This window comes from Aquarana catesbeiana, linkage group LG01 (assembly GCF_042186555.1).
Source record: "Aquarana catesbeiana isolate 2022-GZ linkage group LG01, ASM4218655v1, whole genome shotgun sequence".
Lineage (NCBI taxonomy): Eukaryota > Metazoa > Chordata > Amphibia > Anura > Ranidae > Aquarana > Aquarana catesbeiana.
The window spans coordinates 384,443,698-384,459,016 of record NC_133324.1 but is presented as its reverse complement, the minus strand read 5'-3'; the positions used below and the strand labels follow the sequence as shown (position 1 = coordinate 384,459,016).

Genomic DNA, 15,319 nt, shown 5'->3' with positions numbered 1-15,319 from the left:
CAATTTTGGAGGGAGTTACATTCTTAGAGCTGAAGAGTTCATGTTGGAACTTGTAGTCCTTAATTTTTGGGGGATGTGACACCCCCAAAAGTGAAAGATTGCAAGTCCCAGCATGAGCCCTTCAGAGCTAAGGATGTAACATACCCTCCAATGGAGGGGTAGGAATCAGGTAGGTCAGTGTAGAGATCAGGTTGGTCAGTATAGTGGACAGGTAGGTCAGTGTAATGGTCAGTATAGGAATCAGGTAGGTCATTGTAGGAATCAGGTAGGTCTGTTTAGTGGTCATTGTAGCAATCAGGTAGGTCAGTGTAGTGGTCAGTATAGGAATAAGGTAGGTTAGTGTAGTGGTCATTGTAGGAATCGGGTAGGTCAGTGTAGTGGTCATTGTAGGAATCGGGTAGGTTAGTGTAAGGGTCAGTATAGGAATCAGGTAGGTCAGTGTAGTGGTCATTGTAGGAATCGGGTAAGTCAGCGTAAAGGTCATTGGAGTGCATTCTATTTTTGAAAAAAAATATATAGATATATAGAGAGAGAGAGAGAGCTGGGGGGGGCATTAGTAAGAGAGGAGGGGGGAGTTGGTGAGAAAGCTGTGGGGGAATTAGTAAAAGAGGAGGAGGATTACTAAGAGAGGAGGGGGGAATTGGTGAGAGAGCTGGGGGGTATTACCAAGAGAGGAGGGGGGCATTGGTGAGAGAGCTGCGGGGAGCGTTGGTGAGAGAACTGGCGGGGATTGCTGAGAAAGCTAGGGTGGGGGCATTGGTGAGGGAACTGGGGGGGATTGCTGAGAAAGCTAGGGTGGGGGCATTGGTGAGGGAACTGGGGGGGATTGCTGAGAAAGCTAGGGTGGGGGCATTGGTGAGAGAGCTGTGGGGACATTTGTGAGAGGTGAGAGAGCTGGGTTTTGTTTAACTACCTCCTTAAGCCCCTCCCACCATTAAGACGTTGGCCACACCCACATTTTGCCGTGATGCGCGCCGCAGATCACTTACTCCTTCATTTGTCCCTCATTCTGAAGTTCAAAAGTTAGGAGGTATGTGCATCGCATAGTAGCCCATTATGTGTCACTTACCTGACACAGGAGCCTGCGGTGTCACCTCTGTCTCCTCTTCCACGAAGCGTCCATCTTCCTTCCGGGTATTGCGGCTCCGGCGCTGTGATTGGCCGGAGCCGCGATGATGTCACTCCCACGATCTACTTGGTATGATGTCATGCAAAGAGATGACCGCAGGGGGCAGAAGAGAAGAGGATCTCAGCAGGACAATGCTGAATCTGCTGGGCGAGTGAGTATCCTAACTGTGCAGAAACTGCAACCCGGTAAGCAGGAGTAAAAAATAAATAAATGGGAGGGGGGGTGAAGATTCACTTTAACCACTTTAGCTCCAGAAGATTTACCCCCTTTCAAGACTAGGTAATTTTTTGCGATACAGGACTGCATTACTTTAACTGACAATTGCGCGGTCGTGCGACACTGTACCTAAATAAAATGTATATCCTTTTTTTCACAAAAATAGAGATTTATTTTGGTGGTATTTGATCACCTGTGCGTTTTTTATTTTTTGCGCTATAAACAAAAAAAGGCAGACGATTTTGAAAAAAAAAAAAGCTATATTTTTTTTTTCTGCTATAAAACATATCCAATAAAAAAATGTAAAAAATCTAATTTCTTCATCAATTTAGGCCAGTATGTATTCTGCTACATGTTTCTGGTAAAAGAAAAATCCCAGCACATATTGATTGGGTTGCGCAAAAGTTATAGCGTCTACAAACTATGGGATATAACATAAAATATAAAATTGATGCGCTCTAAAAATTGACCAATGTACAGAATAACTAAATCAAGAAAAATACAATATGCTCAAATAAATAAATCAATTATGCATATAAATATATAAATACCTAACAAGTAACGGTATGTATAATCTTGGTGCTAATGCATATACACATATCCCCCAAAAAATTAATACTGTGACGGTGTGTATAAATAAAAAGATAAATTAGTGCCACTCTGATAAATAAATGAAAAATTCCAGCGGAGATAAGTAGGTTCAAAAAATCAGCAGTTCATTCCCTTAATCAAATTAATTGATTCACTGTGTTTAAATCGTTGTTCAGGATTTTTGGCTTTTCTTACATCTCACTTCAGCCATAGTACTGCTGGTAATTCGGTTCTCAGGAGAATGATTTTATGAAAAGCAAGCAAAAAGGGTATATCATTGCGCAGTGAACTTATAAGAAAGTACACAAGCAAACAGCTTTAAGAGATACACTCACATACGCCCGGTATACTAAAGGCATTCAGGTATGCAGATTGCAGTCAGCCGCTGTGGACGAGGCTTCCCATAGAGAAACCGCTGCTATTCAGCTCAATGTGTCATGCAGCAATGAACGTCCTAAGCTCCTCCCACGCGTTGCGTCACTGACACGTGACTTTCACAAGGATCAAAGATGCTGCATGACACATTGAGCTGAATAGCAGTGGTTTCTCTATGGGAAGCCTCGTCCACAGCGGCTGACTGCAATCTGCATACCTGAATGCCTTTAGTATACCGGGCGTATGTGAGTGTATCTCTTAAAGCTGTTTGCTTGTGTACTTTCTTATAAGTTCACTGCGCAATGATATACCCTTTTTGCTTGCTTTTCATAAAATCATTCTCCTGAGAACCGAATTACCAGCAGTACTATGGCTGAAGTGAGATGTAAGAAAAGCCAAAAATCCTGAACAACGATTTAAACACAGTGAATCAATTAATTTGATTAAGGGAATGAACTGCTGATTTTTTGAACCTACTTATCTCCGCTGGAATTTTTCATTTATTTATCAGAGTGGCACTAATTTATCTTTTTATTTATACACACCGTCACAGTATTAATTTTTTGGGGGATATGTGTATATGCATTAGCACCAAGATTATACATACCGTTACTTGTTAGGTATTTATATATTTATATGCATAATTGATTTATTTATTTGAGCATATTGTATTTTTCTTGATTTAGTTATTCTGTACATTGGTCAATTTTTAGAGCGCATCAATTTTATATTTTATGTTTTATACCTTTTGGGATTCTGATCACCTTGCATTGATAGCAGCTTAATTTTATTGATCCAATCACAGCACTCAAAAAATATTTTTATGTTATTCTATGTTTTACGCACGTTTATTTTATCTGTTTATACTCAAACTTATCCAAATCAGCGCTTGGTTTTTACTCACTATTTGCAAACTATGGGATATATTTATGGAATTTTTATTTATTTATTACTAGTAATGGCGGCTATCAGCGACTTCTAGCAGGACTGCGATATTACGGTGCACAAATCGGACACTGACTGACATTTTTGGGAACCAATGACGCTAATACAGGAAGGGGTTAACATCCGAGACGATCAAAGGTTTAAATGAGCCAGTGTTTGTGTACTGCGTGGGAGGTGCTTTTACTAAGAGAAGACGTGGATCCTTGCCCCTGCTTTGCAGAGACCCAGGATCTATGCCTTCTCTACTGACAGAACGGCAATCTGTCTTGTTTACATTGCAGACTGCCATTCTGCTTTTTTAATGAACGATCAGCGGGTGCCAGTGGACATCGAGTCCGCATAATCACAGCGGGAGCAAGTTGCCAGCATTTGCATTACTGACAATTGCGCGGTCGTGCAACACTGTACCCAAATAAAATATTTGTCCTTTATTTCCCACAAATAGCTTTTTTTTGGTGGTATTTGATCACCTCTCTTTTTTATTTTTTGCGCTATAAACAAAAAAAGAGCGACAATTTTGAAAAAAAAAGCAATATTTTTTACTTTTTGCTATAATAAATATCCACCAAAAATATATAACAAAACTATTTTTTTCCTCAGTTTAGGCCGGTTTACCTGCCGATCAGCTCCTGCTGTGCATATTCACAGCGTGAGCGAGCCACCGGTGGGGCGCATTTGTGCCTGCTACCCGGAAGTGCGGGATCATGTATATATACGTGATCTGGAGCACAGTGGCCTCCCTGTAGCAGTAAAACTGCTATAGGGCGGCCGTGAAGTGGTTAAATCCTTTGCGCCGACCACCTCCCAGCTCTTTAAGACCCTTTTCACACTGGGGCGGTTTTTAGGTGCTTTAGCGCTAGAAATGACCTCTGCTGAGTGCCTGAAAACCACCTCCCATTCACTGCAGTGTGACTTTTCACACTGGGGTGGTGCGCTTGTGGGCCGTTACCAAAAGTCCTGCAAGCAGCATCTTTGTGGCAGGTTGGGAGCGCTGCATTTAGTGCTCCCGAAACGCCCTGCCCATTGCAATGAATGGGCAGCGCTTCCAAAGTGCCGCAAAACTGGAGTTTTTAACCCTTTTTTGGGGGGTCAAAACTGCCACGCTAGTGGCCGAAAAGCGCAGCTAAAACTGCGCTAAAGCGCCAACGGGGGGCGCTGTCAGTGTGAAAGGGGTCTAAGAGTTCTAAAAGCTGGGAGGCGGGCATTCGGGTCATGTTAATGCTATGAATGGATGTCACAGCGGTCGCATGATTGGAAAACTCCCGATCTCCGCCGGCTACCATGCTGGGAGTGTGCAGGGAGTGCGCTCTGAGCATGGCAAGTTGTTTTAACAGGGCTGCACATATGTGGCCTCTTGGCGTTAGGCCCACCCGCCAATCGGCCGGTGTCGAAAGGTTTAGGCCTCATTCTCACGAGGCGGATGCGCTTCCATGGAGTCCACTGGCTCAGCGGGAGATCTCTCCGTTGATCACCGCTGAGCCGGCGGATGACAGGTCCCTCTCTGCTCACTGAGCGGGGAGGGTCTTGTCGAGCGCCGCTGGTTTCTATGGAGAGATCGGACGAAAACAGACCGCATGTCCATTTTCATCAGATCTCACCTGATCCGATAGCGACAGATCTGAACGTAGAGGCATCCTTCAGCTTTTAGCGGATCAGACCGGGTCGGATGTCAGCGGACATGTCACTGCATGACATCCGTCGCTCCATAGACTAACATGGAGCGTCAAAACTGACAGGCGGACCTGAACGGTCCGACCGTGTGAAAGGGGCCTAAAGCATGAAGAATGTTTACACGCCTGTACGCATACATGCAAATACTATACAGCCCATTGTCGTATTTTTTTCTGCCAGGATGCATCAGTTCATACATCAGTATCGTGTACGCAAAAAACTGTTTTTTTTTTTACATTGCCGTACATGAGCCCTAACATATCATTTCCAACGACCTGTAGTAAAATGGACCTTGATGTACTTTTTAATTCCCGTGTATGAGGGGCCAACCGAGCCTGAAGCGCCCTGGTGGCCCCCTTGTTATTTCCATGTTATATGTGAGGAAAGTATACAGCTGTGACCTGAGACTGTATCATTGTATTACAGCTCCAGTCAGTGAAGCAGTGTATCAGGAAATAAATGGAGTAGTGTGAAGCAGAACACAAGCTTAGGTCTCTCCCAAGCCTGAGGAGGTAGTGACCTGCTAGCAATGAACTGACAAAGCAAAGCAGCTCTCCTCCTCCTCCTCCTCCATGTGACAGTGTTTCCACATGGTGTAGGGGGAAGGCCTGGCTCAGGGCGTACTTCTCATGAGAAGGCAGGGCGGGCCTGGCTGCTAATGTGTATGTGTGAGCCTGAGAGCTGAAAGGACAGCCGGGGGACACCATGGTGTTCGAGTCTATGGTGGTGGATGTCCTGAACCGCTTTCTCGGGGACTATGTGGTGAACCTGGATAGCTCTCAGCTGAACTTGGGCATTTGGGGAGGTGAGTGACGGTGGTCCTGTGTGATATAAAGCTGTGCTGTATGGGACCTGGGACTGCAGGCCATGTGTCTGTCTCCTCTCACATATATTCTGACATGACATGACACTGCTTCCCAGTCACCTGCACTTCTCTGTCACTCACCCAGTGCTACATCCTTCAAACTTTTTGCCTGGACCCAATTAAACATTACTATACCTTCCCTGTGTATGTATGTATATGTGTATATGTATATGTGTGTGTGTATATGTATGTATATATATATATATATATATATATATATGTGTGTGTGTATGGGGCTTTAAACCCTGTACACACGATGAGAATATCAGAGGAATGATTGTCAGTTTTTTTTTTTTTTTGTCCTGCATGCTAGTCTAATATTGGAAACTAATAGATGACTAGAGTTCTGAAAATTCTCATACAACATCATACAACCTGCTGTGATGATGTAATATATTTTTTTGTTTCAGATCATGTACAGTCTTGGTCAATTTTTTTATTTTATTTTTATGGCAGAATACAGTAGTGATTAAAAGAAAATCGTTCGTTCTGGTATTGTGCGTGAAAATTTTTCGTGCTAGTCCCTTTCGGATAATTTTGCATGAACTGTCAAAAGCTGTGTACCAAGGATGAGCTGAGGTGAGTTCGCAACTCCACGAGCCCGCCAGGAAGCTCACCCAGCGCAGCGCTAACCACAGGCAATAAGACATTTCCCAATCTGTGCAGCCGCGGATCTGGTCATGTCTCGCTGCCTGTGATTAGCGCTACGCAGGGTTAGCTTAGCCTCGGTTCACACTGGGACGACTTGTCAGGCGACCTAGTCGCCTGACAAGTAGCGCCCCGTTCTGTGCAATGGAACCGTTCTAATCGGAGCAACGCAAGTCGCTCCCACTTAGAAAAAGGTTCCTGTACGACTTTGGGGGCAACTTGCATTGACTTCTATACAGAAGTCGTTTTGCAAGTCGCAGCTGAGTCGTGTCCTGGGTCGCCTGAGGCAGTCGCGCTGCCTCAGTGTGAACCGACCCTTGATGGTGGGCTTGTGGAGTTGCGAACTTGCCTCAGCTCATCCTTGGTACTAACAGATTATCAAACGGGCGCTCTGAAATCTGTTTTTTTCGTCTGATTTCTCATCATGTGTACTAGGCACTAAGCTTTTCATACAAAAACACGTAGAACTATTAGTCCCCGGTCACACCAGTGCAACTTGCCATGCCATTTTGACCGTTTCAAATCACAGGTTGCGCCTTATTGTCTGCATTGGAAGTGGTCGACGCCATAGTTCCTACACTACTTTTTGCTACTTCAGGTGCGACTTGCATAGACCTCTGTGCATGAAGTCACACAGATGTCTTCCAAGTAGCACCTGAAGTAGCACTACTTTTGAAATCATGCTACTTTCAGTGAAGCGGCACGATTTCATTGTCTCGGTCGGTGTGACTGGGGGCTTAGGCCCCTTACACACGTGCATTTCATCTGAGAAAAAACAGAAGTTTACCATCCCAGTTTTTTTTTTTTTTTCATCCATTTCTCAATCTGTTTTTACATCAGTTTTTTTACATCCGCCAACTAGAGTCCTTAAAAGGATAGTTCACCTTTACAAAAAACAAAAACTAGCCTATGCAGGTAAGGGGGGTTTGTAGATTAACACAAACTGTGCAGCTCTGACCAAAGATGAATTCTATCCTTGCTATATGTGTAGGCCATTTTCATACCTTATGAAGCCTGACTGGAATACTTCCAGGACGTTGCTAAGTACTTCCAGGACGTTGCTAAGTGAGGCCTAGTCATCACTGCTCACCATCACCATCACAGGAGTGAGCTCTTTCTCTGATTCACTCCCCCTCACCATTCTCCTTTTCTCCCCTGATGCAGTTGCTCTGAGCTCAGCATTTGAGATCTCACTCCTGTGATGGTGGAGGTGAGCAGTGATAACTAGGCCTCACTTAGCAACACCCTAGGAGTACTTAGCAACGTCCTGGGAGTATTGCAGTCAGGTTTCATAAGGTATGTAAATGGCCTACACCTATAGCAAGGGCTTTAGTCAGCGCTGCACAGTTTGTTTTTGTCTACAGGTGCCCCTTATCTGTATAGGCTGTTTTGTGGTAAAGGTGAACTATCCCTTTAACCATTTGTCTGTTTACATCCGTGTGTTGTGTTTTTTTTTTTTTTTCTTGTCCGTTCGTTTTTCTTAACGACACAAAAATAGGGCTTTGATCCTTTTTAAAAAGCAGTTGTTGATGTATGTGGATGTAAACAAATGATCGTCCGTTTACATCTGTTTTTCCATAGAAATGCATCGATGTCTGTTTTTCATCTATCAATGGATAGATAAAATGAAAAACAGACAAATGGTCTGCATGTGTGAAAGGGGCCTAAAGCCTAGTACACACGGGCCGAATGTCAGGCGGAATTGGCCAGTTCAATAGAAATCGGCTGACATTCAGCCCGTGTGTACAGCAGCCGGTCTGACAGAGGCTGACCATTCGGCAGGCTTCTGTCGATAGGGCATGACTGAAAAAGGTCTGCTGATTAGTGATCTCCGCCAATGGCTGAGAGCGTTGACTGAAGTGTTCTGGCGGGGGGCCGTCCCCCTCTCAGGACACAATGGAACAGCGGGGGAGATCGCTGTACTAACAACGGATTGTTAGTATAGCTTCCCTGACTGGAGCTGTCAGTTTGTTTTCATTCAGCCCGCTCGGTTGAAAGAAAAAAACAAATAGTGTGTACAAGACTTTAGACTATAGTTACAGCCAGCGATTGATAGTTTGCTGTTTTTAGAGGTGGCTAAAACCTGCCTCTTAACACAGCAGCACTCTGTGCCATGGCTGTATACAAACTGGCTGATTAGTTGAGACGTGTGTGTGACCAGAACTCTGCAGGAACGTCAGCCCTGGGCACACGCTGCGTCCAAGGTTTGTTGGGGCTTCATTTACTTGTAACATTTACGTGCAAACAGCGGGGCACTGGCCATAGCTGCTACTGTTCGCATACAATGTGAGCAAGCAGCGTTTACATCTGCCGGCAAGAATCTACTGGTGACATTACAGAAAGTCGCATGTCAGGTGGTTTTACTAGCAGTATATTTAAACATTTGAGTTAATAACAGGAACTCTTTGGAGATTAACATTCCCCATTTGCAGTGTTTCTTTCAACAATGTGGCATATCCACTACACACCACCTGAACAAATGAGCTCTACTTATCTGTACAGTGCTATATCGCTCACTATTATGTAAATGACAAACATGATGTACAAAATGCTGTAACCTATAGCAAACAGATTTTAGGTCCATTCATTAAAGTGGTTGTATACTTCAGACATGAAATATGAACAAAGCATATCTCTCTGTAGTGTCTTAATTAAGAGCAGTAAGCCCCCGTTCACACTGGTGTGACTTGTCATGCAGTTTGACAGTTCCAAATTGCATGACAAGTCACAACCCATTTCCGGCAATGGAATCATTCATATCACTGCGACTCATGTCACAGCGATTATGAAAAGGTTCCCGCACTACTTTTACCGATTTTCATTGACTTCTGTTAAATGAAGGTGCAAGCCGTAATGAAATTGGCAGCGCAAATCGCACTGATGCGCGGCTTTGAAATCGTGTTAAAGTAGTGTGATTTCAAAGCTGCACCGGTGTGAATGGGGGCTTAGGGTTATTTCTGTCTGTTGCTTTGTTCATCTGCTATCAGCATGAATCGCTTCTGACAAGTTTTCTTGAAACCAAGAGAAAAAAAGGTGAAAGGGGAGGGACCTCCAGCAGATTGATAGCCTCAGCTCTGTTGCTGTGTGAAAAGGGGTGTGTCCCTTCCCTCTAATCAGCTCTCAGAGCTCTCCTTGCTGAGCTAGCAGATTGAAATTTTAGCTCTCTGCCCCTTTTCTTAAAGTGTTTGTTAAGGCAGTGCACACAGCCACTGCCAGCTCCTTTGCTGTCTTCCTCTGCTGTGTGTATTCCAGAGGGAGGGGCTGAGCTCTCCCCCTGGGGTCTGCTGGGTGGTAACCTGACCTCCCTCTGTAAAACAAACATTGGAGGAAGACCGCGCCGGGCGGTAAACTGACCTCCCTCTGTAAAACAAACATTGGAGGAAGACCGCGCCGGGCGGTCACGTGACCTCCCTCTGTAATCCAAACATCGGAGGAAGACCGCGCCGGGCGGTCACGTGACCGCCCGGCAGACGTCAGAGGGAGAGCTCAGCCCCTTCCTCTGGAATTAATACAGTGGAGAAAGACAGCGCCAAGTAGTCGCATGACCGCTGATCGGGGATAAGAAAAACTGTATAACAAGAATTTTAGAAAATGGCATATAGTATATACATCATATAATCCTAGATGACAGGCAGAGAGGGGAGGGGGGAGGAGGACACAGGAGCAGAGAGGAGAGCTGCAGATAGCAGGCTGCGGATGACGGAGGCACGTAAATTGATCACGGTGTCAGGGCTCAGCAGCCATGATACACCGCGGTCAGTTTACATAGGGGAGGGGAGAAACTGGCAGGATTAGCCAGGTATTTCAGGTGTTACAGGGGGCCAAATTACACAGCAAAAGTACTGTGCTTTATAACATGCTTTAAAGAAAATATATATGTTAAACGCTTTAACCACTTCAATACTGGACTTTCACCCCCTTCCTTTCCTGACCAATTTTCAGCTTTCAGCTCTGTCGCACTTTGAATGACAATTGCGCGGTCATGTTACACTGTACCCAAATTAAATTTTTATCATTTTTTTCACACAAAGTAGAGCTTTTTTTTTTTTTTTTTGGTGGTATTTAATCCCTGCTAGGGCTTTTATTTTTTACGCTACAAATAAAAAAAAATCGAAAATTTTCCAAAAAAAAAAAATGCATTTTTCTTGTTATGTTATAAAATTTTGCAAATAAGTAATTTCTCTTGATAAATTTTGACCACAAATGATGCTACATTTCTTTGGTAAAAATAACCCAAATCAGTGTTTATTTGGTGTTGGTAGTGATGGGGGACAGACAGATTTTTTTTTTTTTATTGGGACACTGAAATGTGTATAGGGACAGGGAAATATCAGTGGTGCTTGTTGTACTTTGTGGGGTGATCTGTAACAGCTCTGTGTAAAATCATCCTCACACAGAGAGCTGTCACAGATCTGCAGATTCCCCCCCTCCCCCCACACTGAGCTCGGTGGGGAGACCTGTCACAGAGACACGCGTCTCTGTTTACATTGTGACGGCTGTGATTGGACACAGCCGTCAGGTGATCGGGAGGGCCAATCACAGTGCCCATATCCCGATCTCTGCTCAGCTGGATCCTGTGATCAGAATGATCGAGCCGCATCGCTCCTCGTGGCCGCGCTGCGAGCACTCGTTCTGAGGAACGTTCCTGAACGTCCACTCAGAACGAGGAAAGTTTATGTGCAGTGGCCGGGTGGGAAGTAGTTAAACTCCGACAAGCTTTAAAATTCTGCACTTTGAATGAATGTAGAGAAGACTGCAGATACAACATATGTAGGAGGATTTGTTTAATCTCTGTGGATTACCTGAGGCCTTGGGTTTATGGAAGGGTTTACAGCCACTTTAGGAGCTCAAACACTACCAGCTAGGGTCTGTTGTGTAGAGGCAATGAGGAACAATGCACTGCTTTGTTAGCATACAAAGCAATGTTTACTTTTTTTTTTTTTTTTTTCTTTAACTTTGACATGTCGCAATCACATGTTTCAATGCGGTAAAGTGAAGTGCACTGTGTAAAAATGCAGCAAGTTCTGCATTTGTATGCAATGCACCACAACCAACCCACCTCAACACAGCAATGTGGTATGATCAGTTGTTTTCTATATGCCCTTGTGTTGAGCCTGGGTTCATCTATGCCAGCCTTTCTCAACCATTTTACCTCAAAGGAACCCTTGCAGTCATTTTCAGGTCCCAGAGAACCCCTTCTAAAAGTAGTCCATTGGTGGTCTTTGGGAAATTGCCCCCTCCGTTGATGGTGGCCAGTGTGAAGAATGCTCCCTTTAGAGACATGGCTCTGGCTATGCCAAGTGGTATTGGACCTGGAACTAAGCAAGCACCATCACATGATGGGTAATTTGGCCATAGCTCAAGGAACCCTTAGCCACCTCTGGAGGAACCCTGGTTGAGATTCTATGCAGATCAAGACAGCTTAACCAGTTGCCGACCGCCGCACGACGATGTACGTCGGCAGAATGGCACGGGCAGGCAAAAGGACTTACAGGTATGTCCTTGCCTGCCCACGGATGGGGGGTCTGATTGGACCCCCCCGGTGCCTGCGGCGGTCAGCAAATCTTTCCCAGTGATCGGTGGTGAGGGGGAGGCCATCCATTTGTGCCCCCCCCTCGCGATCGCTCCCAGCCAATGGGATCATTTCCCTGCCTCTGTATTGTACACAGGCAGAGGAAATGATGTCATCTCTCCTCGGCTCGGCATTTTCCGTTCCGGCGCCGAGGAGAGAAGACTGGAATGTAAGTGCACCAACACACACACACTCAGTAGAACATGCCAGGCACACATTAAACCCCCCGATTCCCCCCCCCCCCTGTCACACTGACACCAAGCAGTTTTTTTTTTTCTGATTACTGCATTGGTGTCAGTTTGTGACAGTTAGTGTTAGCCCCATTTAGGTCTAGTGTACCCCCCTAACCCCCCCAATAAAGTTTTAACCCCTTATTCACCCCCCGTCGCCAGTGTCACTAAGCGATCATTTTTCTGATCGATGTATTAGTGTCGCTGGTGACGCTAGTTAGGGAGGTAAATATTTAGGTTCGCCGTCAGCGTTTTATAGCGACAGGGACCCCATATACTACCTAATAAATGTTTTAACCCCTTGATTGCCCCCTAGTTAACCCTTTCACCACTGATCACCGTATAACTGTTACCGGTGACGCTGGTTAGTTCGTTTACTTTTTATAGTGTCAGGGCACCCGCCGTTTATTACCGAATAAAGGTTTAGCCCCCTGATCGCCCGGCGGTGATATGCGTCGCCCCAGGCAGCGTCAGGTTAGCGCCAGTACCGCTAACGCCCACGCACGCAATCCTAACCGCTTCTGCAGCGCCTGTACTTCCCCCATTCACATCCCCAACCAAATGCAGTCGGCTGCATGAGAGGCATTTTCTTTATGTCCTCCCGAGTACCCCTACCCAACGAACCCCCCCAAAAAAGATGTCGTGTCTGCAGCAAGCGCGGATATAGGCGTGACACGCGCTATTATTGTCCCTCCTGTCCTGACAATCCTGGTCTTTGCATTGGTGAATGTTTTGAACGCTACCATGCACTAGTTGAGTATTAGCGTAGGGTACAGCATTGCACAAACTAGGCACACTTTCACAGGGTCTCCCAAGATGCCACCGCATTTTGAGAGACCCGAACCTGGAACTGGTTACAGTTATAAAAGCTACAGTTACAAAAAAAAGTGTAAAAAAAAAAAAAAAAATATAAAATAAAAAAAAATAGTTGTCGTTTTATTGTTCTCTCTCTCTCTCTCTCTCTCTCTATTCTCTCTCTCTCTATTCTCTCTCTATTGTTCTGCTCTTTTTTACTGTATTCTATTCTGCAATGTTTTATTGTTATTATGTTTTATCATGTTTGCTTTTCAGGTTTGCAATTTTTTATACTTTACCGTTTACTGTGTCACGACTTTGAGTGGTTATACCAGAATGATGCCTGCAGGTTTAGGTATCATCTTGGTATCATTCTTTTCAGCCAGCAGTCGGCTTTAATGTAAAAGCAATCCTAGCAGCTAATTAGCCTCTAGACTGCTTTTACAAGCAGTGGGAGGGAATGCCCCCCCCCCCACCGTCTTCCGTGTTTTTCTCTGGCTCTCCTGTCTCAACAGGGAACCTGAGAATGCAGCCGGTGATTCAGCCAGCTGACCATAGAGCTGATCAGAGACCAGAGTGGCTCCAAACATCTCTATGGCCTAAGAAACTGGAAGCTACGAGCATTTCATGACTTAGATTTCGCCGGATGTAAACAGCGCCATTGGGAAATTGGGAAAGCATTTTATCACACCGATCTTGGTGTGGTCAGATGCTTTGAGGGCAGAGGAGAGATCTAAGGTCTAATAGACCACAATTTTTTCAAAAAAGAATACCTGTCACTACCTATTGCTATCATAGGGCATATTTACATTCCCTGAGATAACAATAAAAATTATTAAAAAAAAAAAAAAAAAAAAAAAATGAAAGGAACAGTTTAAAAATAAGATAAAAAAGCAAAAAAATAATAAAGAAAAAAAAAAAAAAAGCACCCCTGTCCCCCCCTGCTCTCGCGCTAAGGTGAACGCAAGCGTTTGTTTGGCGTCAAATGTAAACAGCAATTGCACCATGCATGTGAGGTATCACCACGAAGGTCAGATCAAGGGCAGTAATTTTAGCAGTAGACCTCTGTAAATCTAAAGTGGTAACCTGTAAAGGCTTTTAAAGGCTTTTAAAAATGTATTTATATTGTTTCCACTGCACGTTTGTGCGCAATTTTAAAGGATGTCATGTTTGGTATCCATGTACTCGGCCTAAGATCATCTTTTTTATTTCATCAAACATTTGGGCAATATAGTGTGTTTTAGTGCATTAAAATTTAAAAAAGTGTGTTTTTCCCCCAAAAAATGCGTTAGAAAAATCGCTGCGCAAATACTGTGTGAAAAAAAAACAATGAAACACCCACCATTTTAATCTGTAGGGCATTTGCTTTAAAAAAATATATAATGTTTGGGGGTTCAAAGTAATTTTCTTGCAAAAAAAAATAATTTTTTCATGTAAACAAAAAGTGTCAGAAAGGGCTTTGTCTTCAAGTGGTTAGAAGAGTGGGTGATGTGTGACATAAGCTTCTAAATGTTGTGCATAAAATGCCAGGACAGTTCAAACCCCCCCCCAAATGACCCCATTTTGAAAGTAGACACCCCAAGCTATTTGCTGAGAGGCATGTCGAGTCCATGGAATATTTTATATTGCGACACAAGTTGCGGGAAAGAGACACATTTTTTTTTTTTTTTTTTTTTGCACAAAGTTGTCACTAAATGATATATTGCTCAAACATGCCATGGGAATATGTGAAATTACACCCCAAAATACATTCTGTGGCTTCTCCTGAGTACGGGGATACCACATGTGTGAGACTTTTTGGGAGCCTAGCTGCGCACGGGACCCCGAAAACCAAGCACCGCCTTCAGGCTTTCCAAGGGCGTAAGTTTTTGATTTCACTCTTCACTGCCTATCACAGTTTCGGAGGCCATGGAATGCCCAGGTGGCACAAAACCCCCCCAAATGACCCCATTTTGGAAAGTAGACAGCCCAAGCTATTTGCTTAGAGGTACAGTGAGTATTTTGCAAACCTCACTTTTTGTCACAAAGTTTTGAAAATTGAAAAAAGAAAAAAAAAAAAAGTTTTTTTCTTGTCTTTCTTCATTTTCAAAAACAAATGAGTGCTGCAAAATACTCACCGTGCCTCTCAGCAAATAGCTTGGGGTGTCTACTCTCCAAAATGGGGTCATTTGGGGGGGGGTTTGTGCCACCTGGGCATTCCATGGCGTCCGAAACTGTGATAGGCAGTGAAGAGTGAAATCAAAATTTTACACCTTTAGAAATCCTGAAGGCGGTGATTGGTT

At 44.3% G+C, this 15,319-nt stretch overlaps 1 protein-coding gene across 2 annotated transcripts in view; it reads left to right on the top strand.

Moving 5' to 3' along the window:
* VPS13A (vacuolar protein sorting 13 homolog A) overlaps positions 1-15,319 on the top strand; it is a 370,607-nt gene that overhangs the window by 12,563 nt on the left and 342,725 nt on the right. The window contains exon 1 of one of the 2 annotated variants that reach the window (XM_073633912.1): positions 5,511-5,732. The exons of the other annotated variant lie outside the window; for it this stretch is intronic. Within the exon in view, the coding sequence (XP_073490013.1) occupies positions 5,633-5,732 (100 nt within the window). The 5' untranslated portion in view covers positions 5,511-5,632. Of the gene's footprint in view, positions 1-5,510; positions 5,733-15,319 lie in introns of those variants that run through there. 2 annotated transcript variants of the gene reach the window in all.